General features: G+C 38.9%; 1 protein-coding gene across 2 annotated transcripts in view; it reads left to right on the forward strand.

The window, feature by feature from the left end:
* The first annotated feature begins 7,103 nt into the window (after positions 1–7,103).
* The window catches only part of TARS1 (threonyl-tRNA synthetase 1), a 33,330-nt gene continuing 24,420 nt past the window's right edge, over positions 7,104–16,013 (forward strand). For both annotated transcript variants that reach the window (XR_013445515.1, XM_078066616.1), the window contains exons 1-3: positions 7,104–7,291; positions 11,763–11,843; positions 13,616–13,806. Coding sequence is in view for 1 of the 2 variants with exons in the window: in XM_078066616.1 (XP_077922742.1) it covers positions 7,235–7,291; positions 11,763–11,843; positions 13,616–13,806 (329 nt within the window). In the remaining variant the exon portion in view is untranslated. The remainder of the gene's footprint in view (positions 7,292–11,762; positions 11,844–13,615; positions 13,807–16,013) is intronic.

The raw sequence follows: 16,013 nt of genomic DNA on the forward strand, positions 1-16,013 counted from the left end.
TTCCACATGAAAAGTTCATGTCCCTAACACAAAAGACACATGAAGTCCCTTAAGATTGTGTGTAATCATCAATAATATTCCCTCATGATACCTAAAGTGTTAGCTCCCTCTGGTGTTCTTCATATGTGATAGAAGGAAAAGTTGGGGGAGGGGAGAAAAGAAAAAAGTGACGTAAAACGTAATTGCTACAATCCATACTTCTTCCTGATCATGAGGGCAAAGTTGGGAATCATAGCACCAGGACCAGCTTTGCGGGTGTATATCCCGTGTGGCCACATGGAGCCCTAAACTTAGAAGCATCCTGTACTTAGTCAATACTCTCCTAGTGATATATTGAAGTTCTTGATAATATTTGAACAAGGGTTCACACATATTTATTTTGCTCTGGATTCTGCAAACTAGGTAGCCAATCCTGCCTAGCTTCCTTTTTCTAGCATCTATTCAGGTTACCTTAGCCTTTGTCAGAATTTGGCTAGACAGGGTTCTTTACCTAGTGGATGACCCAAAACTTCCTTCTTTGTCTTTATTGGGTTTTCCAATAAGCAGAACATTAGGTAAGGCAGTATTAAAAAAAAAAAATGGTTCATTGATATTCTGGGTTCCTGACAAAATCCTCCTTTATGTAGCAGACACCCATTTGCCCTCCACTAATCAGGATCAATCCTTCTGGCCAGAACAGCAAACCTCCAATTCTGCCTGTGGGTACAGTAGCCTGTAGAGCCCCAAAAGGCCAGGGGGCGGTCCCCACCAATTCATCTGAATCATGCCTGTACCCCCCTCGGGACTAAGACCTTCAAAATTATCTAGCCCAAAGCTGTAAGAACCAGAAGCAGAAAATCTTCAGATGAGTTATTAAGGGTTAATAATGAGAAAGATCTCTCCTTGAATTCTGGACATCAAATTAAAAGCCCCATAATACTGGTAAAAAATGGTGTACTGGTAAATGTTTAACAACCAGCTCTCTCGGAAAACAATAAGCCCTGATTTGTAGGATCTGCCAGTTTCTGAGGTATAAATGTTCCCACCATAGCTAACTTCAAGTTACTAATGTCTGAACTCTGAGTTAGGAACAGATATGCAGTATATAGTATTTTTTTTCTTTTTTTTTCTTATGTTATGTTAATCCCCATACATTACATCATTAGTTTTTGATGTAGTGTTCCATGATTCATTGTTTGCGTATAACACCCAGTGCTCCATGCAGAACATGCCCTCTTTAATACCCATCACCAGGCTAACCCATCCCTCCACCCCCTCCCCTCTAGAACCCTCAGTTTGTTTTTCAGAGTCCATAGTCTCTCATGGTTCGTCGCAGTATATAGTATTTTACCATACTGATAAAATAGACAAAAATGAGCTCAAGAACAGAGATAATATTTAATGTAATAAAATAATTAAGAAGTGGTAAGTTTTGCATATTTATTACCTCTTAAAATACAATATATTTGATTATAAGTTTATATAATAACTATAAATTAAGTATATATGTAACATATACAATTTATATATGGGTATATGTGGCAAAAATGTAAAGTTATTTCAGAATAAAAGTTTCTATATTTTTTATTTTGAAATAACTTTATATTTACAGGAGAATTGCAAAGACAGTACAGAGTTCCCATATGCCCTTCACTCAGCTTCTTCTAATATTATCATCTTACATGACTGTGGTACATTTATGAAAGCTAAGAAATGAACACTAGTGCAATATACAAACTAAATTGCAGACTTCACTTGAATTTCATCAGTTTTTCCACTGATGTCTTTTTTCTGTACCAGAATCCAATAATCCAATTCAGGATACCACACTTCATTTAATATAATTTAATTTTTAACCATGATTATGCTTAACAACTAACCTGCAAGATTTCTGAATGGGCTCTCAGCTGTTTATACTGTGACCAGGAGCTGATTTTTTACAGTAGTTTTAGTTGGCATTTAACTTCAGCAAGCCAGGCACTTGTCCTTATAAGCAGATTGTATGGGCCTCCAAGAATGGCTTTGTCAGTTTTTCCTTGCACTGAACACTGGGCTTGGGTATTCTGTTAGGTATTGTTAAAACAAACAAACAAACAATATTTGTTCTTTCACAGTATTTTTCAGCCAATGTGCTGAACGATAAAGTACAAAGGTGACTAATATATGCATGGGCTATGGAGTAGTCTTGTATAATAATACTAGTACTAGTACTAGTTTTAGTACAAGATCTAGGTATCCAGAGCTAGATCAACTGCCCTAAATCCATGCCTGTTGGCATGATTCTGGAACCATATTTAAAGGTAAAGGGGGAAGGCTGAAAAGATTAACTTTTTTTTACTTTTGTGGTTTGTCCAGAGGTTTCACAAACCATGTGATCTTAAGCAGGTTCTTGAGAGTTAAGAAAATTAAGAAGAAAAATTGGTAGGTGTTATTGACAACAACAACAACAAAAGACCATGGGCCTTTATTATAAAGAGAATATGCTCTTCTGGGGGACTGAAGTGGAGAAAAAATTCAATTAAATTATTGTAAACCCAAAGGTGAAGAAAGTAATTAAAATTTTAAAAAGATAAAAGAAGGCAGGCTGATTATGCTGGAGGAAGACAGAGGTTCCCTTAAAAAAATTATGTTAGAGTAAAGAAAGGAGAAATGATATCTTTAAGAAAAAGGTAAGTACATATAAAATGGAGTAACTTCAAAATGTAGTAGAGGAGTAAGGTATTCTTCAAAAAGGTAGTAGAAAGCTAGGGTATGTTCAGTGTTATTAGATCAGAATAACTAAGAGATCCACTGAAATCAAACCTAACAGAGGATGGAAAGCAAGGTCTCTAAACAAACTAGAATAACTCACAAGAAACCAGGATTCAAATACCATAGAGAATGCCCTCTTCAAGGTATAGATAGACTTTCTATTTTGGAACTATCTACCAAAGGTCGACACTGTCATTCAAAGTGCCCTAAGGACATTTGGATAGATTTGAAATTGAAACCAGAAACATTGGTGTAAAGTACTCAAAGAATTAGCGGGTGAGTTTCAAGTTGACAGTTATTATACCTGTGCCCGGAGTAAACACCACCTTCTTAAATTGCATCAGCATTATCTTCTGCGCTATTATCTATACAAATGTATTTTGTATGGTATGAATGTGCATGATGATTGGTATCATTTCTAATGACATTCCAAATTTTAATCATATTTTTAGATTAACTGTAAAGAAATCAGAAGAAAAAAAAATCCACATCAGCAAGGACCACATGTCTAATAGCTCTAAATATTTTACACTAAAACATAAACCAAGATTTATTTGGAAAGCATTATGTCACTCTAAGTGTGATTGGTGGGTAATTATATCATAATGAACACCTTATAAGTGTAGTGTCACATTTTCCAAAGTGCATTCATGAAATAACTATTTCTGTTACAGTCAGAAGTTCAGCATCTCTGCCTCCCCTTCCAACAAAAAGCTCCCATAAAACCTTCTTTTTAAGTGAAACAGCACTCAAATTGTTTATAGTGAAAATATTGCCAGATAAATCACAAACACATTTTGCCTTAGAGGTATAACTCATAGCACCTGTCATGCTCAGCATCCTCTTCTAAAGGTGCCCACACTCCACAATGAGGAAAGCATCTGATCCCTGCAGCATGATGGCTACACCATATGACCAGCCCTTAACCACTGCTGAGCAGACTAGGGGAGGTGCCTGACCTGAAGGAACAACCCCTCAATCCATAAGCTAGCCTGTGACCTATGACTACGTGGCTTGGTAATTAGACAGCCACTCTCATTCTGCTCTTCGGAAATTTGAACCACAACATATAAAGTAAATTGGTCAGCTGGTAATAGGAGGAGGAGCAAGAGACTAGAGTAACTGAATCATGTTAAGAGTGGAGTACCAGAGCTTAAGTCACACCTTCTTTTTTTTTTTTAAGATTTTATTTATTTATTTGACAGAGAGAGACACAGAGAGGGAACACAAGGAAGGGGAGTGGGAGAGGGAGAAGCAGGCTTCCCACGGAGAAAGGAGCCCAATGTGGGACTCCATCCCAGGACCCTGGGATCATGACCTGAGCTGAAGGCAGACGCTTAACGATTGAGCCACCCAGGCGCCCTAAGTCACACCTTCTTGTTACTCTAGAGGACCTTGGATTTTGATTAACCATCAAGCTACAGTCCATGCAGTCTCCCATGAGGCCCAATTGTTCAGTTTTCCCTGCGGTCCATGTGGCCTGGCTACACAGATGAGATTCCTATTTCCCTTTCTACTTCATGTAATTTTATTTTTTATTTTTTTTAAAGATTTATTCATTTTAGAGAGAGAGAGAGCACAAGAGAGACCATGAGTTGGGGGGAGGAGTAGAGAGAGAGAATCTTCAAGCAGACCCCCACAGAGCTTGGAGCCGGAAGCAGGGCTTCATCTCACAACCCATTAAATCATGACCTGAGCCGAAACCAAGAGTGGGACACTCAACCGACTGAGCCATCCAGGCTGCCCCTACTTCATGTAGTTTGAGAATAAATTCCTCATTTGTCAAAAATCACCAACCGACTCTCTATTTCTTGCAACAAAAAGAGCATCCTTCCCCATTCACCCTGTAATCAGATTCTTACTCACCTGGCCATGTCCCAGCTGTGTGTTTTTCTGAGACATACTAACACCACAGCCAAACTTCCAATGCATATCTTCCATTGCTGCATACTCTACTTCCCTTTTTTTAAAATGTTTTTACATGAGTGAATAAAAGATTATTATAGATAAACTAGACTCTTGTCTAATTCATATTTTTTAAAAGTTGATTGTATGCAATCTTCTATTATTTGTAACATTATTTGTTGTATAGTTCATAAATAATTTTGTTTCACTTCTCAAAAGGCAGAGCAATTGAGTCACTGTCCTAAAATGTATGTAGGTTAGAGGGCATCAATTATAACACTGCATGTCAATCTTGTGAGTAAACAGACAAAAGTTGAAAAACAGCATGTTGTCCTCTGGATCTGGGATCTGTTGGAAGCTCCCATTATCTTTGCTTAACCCTAAATGCACATATGATGGGGGGAAAAAAATCTCTTCCTAACACTAGAGGGCACTGTGCCATTGGAATATCTCCCTGAGAGGTTTCCACACTAGCAGGGGATATTTATAGCTTCCCCTACATTCCCATAGCACATTGAATCCTCCAGAAAAGATTTTTGCTTTTTCTTTTTTGCCATCCTCAGACCTGGGCTGGTTCTGAGGTTGAATGAGAACAAGGGGTTAAGAGAAGCTGCTACAGGCCAAGTTGCGTAGCAGTAAAGTGAGTCTGCAATTGTTAGCCTATACTGTTCTTCGTCTAGAAAATTCAGTAGTCTCCATCTTTCTGGTCCTTGGTATCTTTTTAAAAATTAGCATACAATTCAGACACGTATATACAATGAGCATAATTAAATTATTTTATTTTGGAAAGTAAGACTAGATCTTGTTGATTCTCATTGTAATTTAAATATAAGTCAGATTGGTCTACTTAAGCCTATTAAAATTGTATAAAACTCCCGGAACTTCTTAAGGAGAACACCCACCAAGTAGTACCAATAATCTACTCTTATTATAAACCTTCTAGATATAGTAGTTTAGGGAGTTTGACTCCTTTCTTTGACAATACAAATTAAGAAGTAATTTTTCAAATAAAATTTATCTCAACACTTATTAATGCCCCAACATTTATTGAACAACTTTTTGCCAGGTTTACATCTGCTAGATGCTGGCAAAAGATATACAAGTCGTGTTTTCGTTAAGTTTTCAAAGGAGAAGACAGTAATTTTTTATATTGTGAAATTGATCTGATGAGTGCTACTGAGAGCTACACGAAACTACCTGAAGATATAACAGGGAGACTTGGTCCCTCCAGTAAGGGTGGTCAAGAAATGGTTCCCCTAAGAAAACGATTCTTGAGATCTGACAAATAAGTAGGGGCTCAAAAGGCAAAAAGTGTGTGGAGGCAGACAGAGGAGAGGATGGGGAGAACTACCTCAGCACGTACCAAAAAAAAAGTGGGAGAACCCCTAAGGAATAAAATGTTACTATAGTTCCAGCTCAGTGTGTAGTGAAGGGGCGAGAAAATTGGGCAATCGACGGGCTTCAAAGCCATAACTACATTTATTCTAAGAGTAAATGAAAGCCACTTAAAGAGTTTTAAGCAGAATGTTGCCTTGATCACATATGTATTTGAAAAGACTATCCTGGTGCCCTGTGAAAAACGAAATGCCAGGTTAGAAAGCTGTTGTTCTTTGTGGAAGGATGGCTCTGAAGGTGGCGGGTTGTCGAGGCCTGATGTTTAGAAAGTAAAATTCATACAACTTAGTGATGAACTACATAAACTGTGAATGAGCTCATTGCACTTCCGGTTTCAAGTTAGTACTTGTTTTTAATTGGCTGGTAAAATAAATAAAAATAGGCCCATTCGATTCCAAACACTGAGGCTTATGCGTGAGATCCTGGAGTCAGCGTGTTTATTTCCTTAAGTAAAAGTCTCGTATTTTCCTGGGCCCTTTGGAAATGCTCTCTGACGCATTACAGATTGGCGGAGGCACATATTAAGGAAGGTCCGAGGAAAGGCGCTCGTCCCTGATCATCAAGGCTTGGATCTCGGGAAGCCTGAACTGCCATTAGGAGAGCTCCATTCACCGCTACAGACAGAGAACCCTCGGAAGGCCCCAGAACTCGGCAGTCACTCAGGTCAGGCAGAGCAGAAGCCGTAGGAAACCCTGGGCTCTAACCCGGATCCGTCCCAGTGACAGGCACAGCATTCGGGTCCCCGGAGACTTCCTAGAAGCTTGAAACTAGCCCCTCCCACTCGCTATGGTGGCTGGAAAGGTCCTTGACTAATAGGCGAGTATGCGTGAAAAAAAGGCGCACGCGCATTGAGGACTTCTAGGCTCTAGGGGTTAAATCCTGCACCCGCAGCGAGTACAGGTTTAGCGCCCGCGGATCCCTTTCCCAGGCCGCCGCACTCTGTTTTCCTAAAGGAAAAACCAAGTTTTTCCATTGGTTTAGAGACGGAAGGACCCGCCTTCCCCAGTTGTCGATTGGCTTCCCGTTCTGCCAGCGGATTGGGAGGCGGGGCTTGGGCGCTTTCCGATTGCATCAGCTGGTCTTTTCCGGGCCACGTGGCGCAAGCGCAGTGTTCCTGGGGTCCCAGCCCGCTTCTGACTGGCTTCGGCTCTCCTGTCTTCCAGATCGTCGCTTTTGGGTTCCGTCTTTCCTTTGTGGTTTGTTGATGTCGGAGGAGAAGGACAGGAGCCCTTCAGGGAAGATGGGAGGCGAGGAGAAGTCGGTGAGCGAACTGAGTGGGTCCCGGAAGCAGGCTGGGGCTCTGCTTGGTGTCCCCGGTGCCCAACCAGGCAGGAAGAAGGAAGCGGCCCGGCCCGCGTGGGACCCGAGGGGGACGATGGAGCTCCTGGACGAGCCAGAGCCTCTTTTGGGCAGAGACTGTCCATTTATAAAGTAGGGCGGGGCCTTGCAGGTCATCTCTAGGTCCATCCTCTTTTAGCAGATGAAGAAACTGAGACCCTGAGAGAGGGACTAGCTTAGAGCCAGACATCTAATTAGAAGCCGAGACAGAATTAGAATCTAGGACTCGGGACTCCCAGAGTAATGTTTTTTACTCACTTTAGGCGGGAAGAACATTGCAGAACCTCATTTAATCCTAAAACCTTGTAGGAGTAACGAGCTTCAGTTTAAGGGAGGGAAAAGCGAATCCCCGAGATCTGACCCAACTTACCCAAGTTTGGGTGGTTTATAATAAGTAAGTGGTAGAGGCCGGGTGACCCCAGTTGACAAACCTTAGAGAGGTTACACACTTCCCCTGCCTGGTGCTGTAGACATGCCTTATCACATTCACACCTGCTGATCATTTCATCTTTGAACTTTCCCTTTGGTGTCATCCATTCCTTAGGAACAACTCCCAGGTCACTTTCACACCACCAGAATGAGAATTTTTTTTTTTTTTTATGATCAGCAAATGTCAGGTATTCATTTTGCCCGGCACTGCTGGAAGATGAAGCTAGGCAGATGAAAAAGACCTAGTGCCTGACATCTAGGACTTTACAGCCTGGTGTGTGAGGCAGGAAAATAGTCATTGTGCAGTGTGATCAACCCTATGGGAATACAGAAAGAGGGAGTGCCTAACCCTGCTTGGGCAGGGCTCCTTTGAGTCCAGTTAGGAAGTACGAGTCTAAGTTCACTAGGTAAACCAGGCAGGGCAGTGCTTCCACAGGTAAAGGTAGCAAGGGCAGTGAAAAGGCACACCCAAAGTGTCTGTGAGGTTGCTTGCAAGGGATCAGCCTGAAGGGGGGGGGGAGCTAGAGCTCTTAGAAGGATTTCAGGAGATACTTGAAATTGTGATCTACAGGAGAAAGTTCTTAAGCAGGAAAATGATAGATGTGGATTGTAGTTTTTAAAGATCATTCTGGCATTGGGATGGAAGGTATGTTAGAAAGAGGTGAGGCCATAAGCAGGATGCTGTTGCAGTAGTCCAAGTGAGGAGTGGTGATGTCTTAAGCTAAAGCAGCCTCAACCCTAACTCTGAAAAGATAAATCACATAGAAGCCACAATTTTCTCAGTAAAATGAAGATGTCCTCTAACTCAGGAATAGAATGGGGAAAATTCGTGTGTGCACATTCTAAACCGTATAAATCAAATTTAAGGTGATAAATGGTGCCTATTCATAGAGTTTTCTCTGTTTATATTTTTTCACTTAAAAATGGTATCTCTCTTGTTTTGTAACTTGTTTACTTTTTTTGCTTAATAGTCTATAGTCAACAACTTTCCATGTCCACAAATATTATGTTATGCCATTCTTAATTGAAGGTGATGTAGAGCTAACAAATACATGATTTCTCTCTTCTGTAATAATTATGCAATACCTAATATTTATTGAATGCTAACTGTGGATCTGGTACTGTATTATACATTACATGCATTAACTCAACGTTTTCAATCCTTACATAACTATGAAGAAGGTTCTGTTACTATTCTCATTACACAGATGAGGAAATAGGCAAAGAATAAGTAAGTACCTTGCTCCAACCCAATATTCTGTAACAGTACTCATAGCTCTGGTGCTGTCCTGCCTCCTGTCCCCTGCCGAGAAATGAGTCAGGGACAGATACTACATCAAACTATTGGACTTCAGGACTAGACCAGCTGTCCCAGTCTCTGGGGTTGAATTTAATTACACTACACTCTGTAGGTACTTTTCCTTCAACTCCTAAATATCCCTGAGGAAGGTAATTCTGTAGCTTCCTTTCACAGTCCCAACTGTGTTCCAACTTTTGGATTGAAATTTTAGATTGCTTATACATAGATACACAATGCATAAATTCACATATTTTTGTTCTGTTTTTGTTGGAAATAGAGAACAGTTGCCCAGCATCTTCCTAATTGTTGTAGTAAAGATGGGATGGAGCTTAGGGTTCTAGAGAAACCTGTTTCAATGTCCTGGCTCTACTACTTACTAGCTGTATACAGATAGGCAAAATACTTTACCCTCCTTGGGCCCGTATTCTCATTTATTAAAAAAGAGGTATTTAGAACACAGAAAACCTTTCTGTTAATTTTCACCTTCTTTTCCACTACTCCTGTTCATTTGGCAGATATCCATATGACCAAAGCCAAAAACATACACTCCGAAAAGTAGAAGTGTCTCATTCTTTTTCCATTTTAAACCTGCACACATCTGCAATTAAATTTCATCCCTCTTACCAGAGATACTTGACTAGTTGCATCATTTCTACAGTAGAGCAAAGGCATGTAGAGAATCTTGTAACCCTGTTGGTTAGTGCTTTATTGATTAGAATAGGCTTAAGTTATGTTAATTATTTATCTATTGACTATAAATGAACCTGAAAAGTTTGTGAAATCCAGAATCCCAGAGTGGGAAAAGTTTTAGCTCAGCTTGAAATTGGAAGTCATATATTTTTTAATTTAGTTTAATTTTTAAATTATACAAGTAATACATTTGAAAATGTCTGACTGTTAAATGGATAAATAATGGAATATTATTTGGCATTAAAAAAAAGAATGAAGTACTGATATATGTAACATGAATGATCTTGAAATCATGCTAAGTGAAAGAAACCAGTCACAAAAGACCACATATTGTATGCTTCCATTTATATGAAGTGCCTGGAATAGGCAAATATATAGAAACAGTAGATCAGTGGTTGCCAGGGGCTGGGGAGAAGAGAAAATGGAGTGACTGCTAATGGATACAGTGTTTCCTTTTGGGGTGATGAAAATGTTTTAAAATTGATCTTGGTGATGGTTGAATGAATACATTAAAAACCACTGAATTGTGTACTTTGTATGGGTGAATTGTATGGTGTAGGAAAATATCTCAATAAAACTGCTAGAAAAAAAAAAGACCACAAACATATAGAAAGCTATAATAAAGCCCCCCCTTCTTATTCCCAGTTCTACCCTCAAAACTCCTTCACTGGTGATCATCACTTCCCTCCTTAGGGTGGACCACTGTCAGCACCTGATTGGGTATCTTTTCTGTGACTTAATGTGTGAACCTAGAAAAATCATCTAGTTTTTTCCCATTTAATTATATGTGTAAAATGGGAATGATAATAATGTCAATCTCACAGGGTTGCCAAGAAATAGATGCGATTGTTTGTGGGGAACTTTGTACATCGTAAAACTTTTTGTAGTGCAATTTGCTTTAGAATGTTTCTGTCTGAGCAGTGAAGTAAAGAATTCATTTCTGTGAAGATACTCTTCACAGTATCCCATAATGAATTTCAGGGTTTCTTGACCTTGTGAACTGGATAATTCTCTGTTTGGGGAGGCTGACCTGTGCATTGTGGGATGTTTAATAACATCCCTGGTCTCTAACCACTGTATGCCAGTTGCACCCCCCCCCCCCCCCCCAGTTGTGACAACCAGTATCAGCAGATATTGCCAGGTATCCGCTAGGGGGCAAAATTTCTTCTGGTTGACAACCACCAGTGTAGACCAACTCTACACTGGTTGCCTTTTTGCACAGGACTTACTACTTTAAAACTTACTGTGCCTTCATGTACTTCTAATTAAAGTCCACATTCCTTATGGTAACCCCATAACCTTTAGTATTTGCTTCTGTCTAAGCCCTAGTCTGTCTTAACTGACATGATTTCTTAAAACAATCTGTTTTTGTCAGCCTGGTTTTGTCATTCTCTCCCATTTTTTTCTCATTCTCTGTCTCAACATTTCCAACAATTTATTTCCTCCATTCTCAAAACCCAGCCTGTTGAAATCTTCATCCTTTAAAGTCAGTTGTCCTAACTTATTTAACATCTAACCATAGTGCTGCAGCTGTGTTCTTTCCTTCTCTGGGAGTTTCTCACGTGTGTGCCTCAGTTTCCCTGGAGAGATTAAGTTTGCACATCTAAAACATTAGATTTTTTTTTCTGCAAATACTATTACTGAATAAATTGCATGCTTTTTTGTGGCCATATACTGAGTATATGTCCAGGCAAACCTGAAGTGAGAATCACAGGACAAGCAAAGTAAACGAAATCGGAGGACTTGAATGTTATCAGGTTACTCCTCTCTACTTTTTTAAGACTTGTCCTTATTGCAACTTGTTAATTTGTCTTCGACAGTGGTGAAATCTTCTAGTCTTTCAAAATCAGATTTACTCCCCCCCCCCGCCTTTTTTTTAAATACATGCTAAAATTCCTCAGTTTTCTGGGTACAGCATGAAGGGGTGTCAAATTAGAGTAAAATATAAAATCTTATTTGTTCTTTGCTTATATAGGTAGGTGCTGGGGAGGAGAAGCGAAAGGAAGGAGGCAAGAAGAAGAACAAGGAAGGATCTGGAGACGGAGGCCGAGCAGAGGTGAATGTTTTAGAGCCCTCTTATCAAAGATTGACAGGTGGCAGGAGCTGTCTCAGACTTACTCTGTATGAGATTGTAATGGTTTACATGGCACTAGGTGGAACACTCGGAGAAGAATTAGGAAAGTCAGGGTGGAAAAAGATTTGCAGCTATTTATTATTGAAAAAGGAAAACAACATTGAAGTACAATTGCAAGACGATCTTTGGGATTAGATTTGGAAAAAAAAGAGGAAAAAAGTTGGAAAGAAGGGGATTGGTAATTACTCAGTTGCCAGATTGGATGCCAGCTGTCTGATCATTTCATTCAGTGAGATATTAAGAGGTAGAGACTTGATGTTTAAGTTTACACTGAATGCAACAGAAACCAGAGAGGGCCCAATTCCTTGACCCATCACACTGTTTCCACAAGGACTTGCCACTAGGGTTTGGTTTTGAGCCAGATAGATCTCCTTGAGGCCTCTCCATTGTAAAGAAAATGCTTACAGTTCCCCCAGCTCACACTGAGAGGAGGTAGCATTTCAAAAGTCAGCCCAGAATCAACCTGATTTCTGGGTATTCTGCTTTAGGAGGCAGTTAAGCTCGTCTTCCCACTTTGTTTTTGAAGTTGAACTGCTGTGAACCACGTTTCAGTTTTTGCTTTAGTCATTGCATTTTATTAGAGACTCCTTAGAAAACTACCAGGATGCAGAAGCACAAAGGAGCAGGCTTTGTAGAAGTGTCCTGTAGCACGTAAACTGGCTTTACAGAGCTGCTCTTACGAATGCTGCGTTGGTAAATTTCTAGTGCTTTCATTTACTGAAGGGTCCTTTTGTAGGTGATCAGGAACTAAGTGTTGCTTACAGCCCTACCTAACCACTTCTCTTAGGTTTTGTCCATTTAGTCCACTGTAATTGTGGGGGAAATTGTTGATTGTGAATTTTAAAATTTGCAAGTAAATAGAAAAATGTGTACGTTTCCTCGTCTGTTTTTCATGCTTTCAGTACAGTGGTACGTGTTATTCCGTCACAGCTTGAGAATTAGCCTGCAAAGAGGAAACAAAAGGTGCAACTAAAGGACCCTTCTGATTAGAGTATTTTAAGTACAAAATGTGACCATATGTGTCTTAAATGATCTGTCTGGAAAAAAGTTCACAGTGAGCTGTCTAAGACCTTTCCTCCTCCTCTCTGCTCCCATCACTTGTGTACTTGTCTTACCTCCCTTCTCAGGGCAATGTGCAGGTATTATTCTCTTTGAATTCAGAGGGAATTTTCTGTGAATGGGAGCCCGTAAGTCAAATGAATTCATAGTTGGTTAGTTAAGAATTGTAAGTGAACGTATAGTCTGACCAGCTGTACAGACCATCCCTTGAACAAGATTGAAACAAAATGGAAAAGCCATTTTATTTCTAGTATTGTTTATAGCTGTATGTGTCATTTGATTAGAAAAGACCTTCAGAGAATGTCTTAAAGGAAAAAATCACCTTATGCAAATAGCAAATGGTAATAATTGTCCATTTAAGATATTAACAGCCCACGTGTCTGTTGTTACTTGTATTTTTCTATTTTTTAAAAAATTCTTATAGTAAAAATTATAAGAAGACAGCATTTAATTCTTTTTCTTACCTTAATTTAGGACATGATTAAGCCAGTGCTTAGTGATTTGGGCAATCCATTTACCGTGTTGCATTAGTAATCATAATTTTTGTATTGTCTGTTTTTATTATTTCTTTCTTTTTTCCAAAGAGGAAAGCAAGTATTTACTGATCATTTATTTCCTCATTTGTTGTCTTGCAGTTGAATCCTTGGCCTGAATATATTAACACACGTCTTGAGATGTATAATAAACTAAAAGCAGAGCATGATTCCATTCTGGCAGAGAAGGCAGAAAAAGATAGCAAGCTGATTAAAGTCACTCTGCCTGATGGTAAACAGGTCAATGCAGAATCCTGGAAAACTACACCATATCAAATTGCTTGTGGAATTAGGTATAAGCTACACCTATCTTGACCTTCTATTGTTTGTAACTAAATTTTTTTATTGTAAAGTTTTATCTTCATAATATTTTTATGTTACTGTTTGTATTTTTAATGTTTAATTTATATTATTTGGGATTTTAAAAAATCAAAATGATGTGGAGCTCTATACTCAAGATTCAAAGTTAAAGGGGCGCCTGGGTGGCTCAGTTGGTTAAGTGTCTGCCTTCGGCTTAGGTCATGAGCCCAGGGTCCTGGGATTGAGCCCTGCGTCGGGCTTGAGCCCTGCGTCGGGCTTGAGCAGGGAGCCTGCTGCTTCTCCCTCTGCCTGCTGCTCCCCCTGCTCGTGTGTGCCTGCGTGCTCTCTCTCTCTCTCTCAAATAAATAAAATCTTTAAAAAAAGTCATGGCCTTTGAGCCATGAATCTTTATTGTGTCATGGACACTAGTTAGTACTTTTTACAAAGAAAATGGAGTGTTTCAGTTAATTTGACCATTGCTTCTACCTAAGGTACTCCTTTGAAAAAAAAGATTCAAAGTTAATTTTTGAGAGAGTCCACTTTGGTCTTATTTTACAAAGGATTTTATATTATTAGTTCTTCTACTTTGATTGTAAATATCACAAAACCAAGTAGACAGTGTTTCACTTATTTTGACTTAAATGTCTGTTTTGAAGTTAAAAATGAAGGTAGAACATCTCACATGGGGACGTTAAGAAGCTAATATAGGACACGTGAAAATAATGTACTATTTTTAATAAATCCAAAGGACCATGTCTGATCTTAAAACTTGTATTGGGTTGAGAGAAATAACTGAGAATTAGATGCATACTTTGTAGTAGAGTCAAGCTTTCTTACTCTGATATGATTGGGATTAATAGTTGTTTATAGGAAATGATAAAGATGGGAAAGCATAAATTGATGTACATATCTAACACCAGGTGTTGGCAAACTGTGGTCATAGCCTACTTTTGTACAGCCCAAGAGCTAAGCATGGTTCTTAAATGGTTTGAAAAAAAAAAGAAAGAAAACTAAGATATGACAGAGACCATGTATGGTCCAGGCTGAAATATTTAGCCCTTTACAGAAAGAGTTTGCCAACTTCTGTCTTAAACATTTTAATTTAAAACATGTAAATATATATTCACTATATCTTTCGCCCTATATATGTAATTATTTCTAATTTATTTTTATTATCTCATTATATGTTGATTTGAACCACCTGCAATCACCATGCGACTGTCAAAAATGGTTGATTATCATCAACTTCATATTGTTGGACCTAAGGCCTAAAACAAGTACATACAGAGGTTTGGGAACCAACCTAGCTGATTAGCAGTAAGCCCACTATGCAGCTGGTGAGCGTAGAAGCAGTTGGCCTTTGAGCCATGAATCTTTATTGTGTCATGGACACTAGTTAGTACTTTTTACAAAGAAAATGGAGTGTTTCAGTTAATTTGACCATTGCTTCTACCTAAGGTACTTCTCTCTTACTCCAGAGGAAGTAAGAAGGAAATTGTAATATCAAGGTTTCCATGTGAGATCATAAATAACTGGATAGACCTCTAAATGAATAAGTTCACCCTTTCATTTTAGAGGTGACTTTCATGGGCATTTTGATTAAGGTAATCCTCCGTTGTTGCACACTGAGATTGTAGCTGTGTTGGTGTTAAAATTCAGGCTCCTATTAGTCCAGGAACTTTTTCTCTACATTCTACAATGTTGTCCTCCAGATTACATTGTAATTTTATCAAATAACCAATTAGAAAATATTTTTTTTGAGAACTACAAAATTTTACATAAAGCATTGATCCGCAAGTGGGGGTGCTTTAAGACATTTTTACAAAAGTACAGAATAAATTCTTGCTGTTGTGTGAAAAATTATAGCATGAGTAACAGACTGTTGAAAGGTTTGGATGGTAGTTGTGAATACAAAAGGGAAGAAAAAAGAAGGCGTGCTCCATGTGCTTCAAAAGGTTTTTCTTTGAAGTTTTGTTTTGTTTTAAATCTGAAAGTTTAATTACTTTATCCCTTCTTTGGAAAATTGAAATGATCTAATATGGTCTGTGCATATCTACATTTTCAAAGTAACTCTGCTGTTAGCAACTCAAGGCACTGTTTTGGACCCTGAGATAAAAGCCATTTTCTTCCCAAAGAATATGGAGAATATTAGTCACCTTTTGGCCAATTCTTTAATCTTCTGAAAACTTTTACACCAATA

Source organism: Halichoerus grypus, chromosome 2 (assembly GCF_964656455.1).
Source record: "Halichoerus grypus chromosome 2, mHalGry1.hap1.1, whole genome shotgun sequence".
NCBI lineage: Eukaryota > Metazoa > Chordata > Mammalia > Carnivora > Phocidae > Halichoerus > Halichoerus grypus.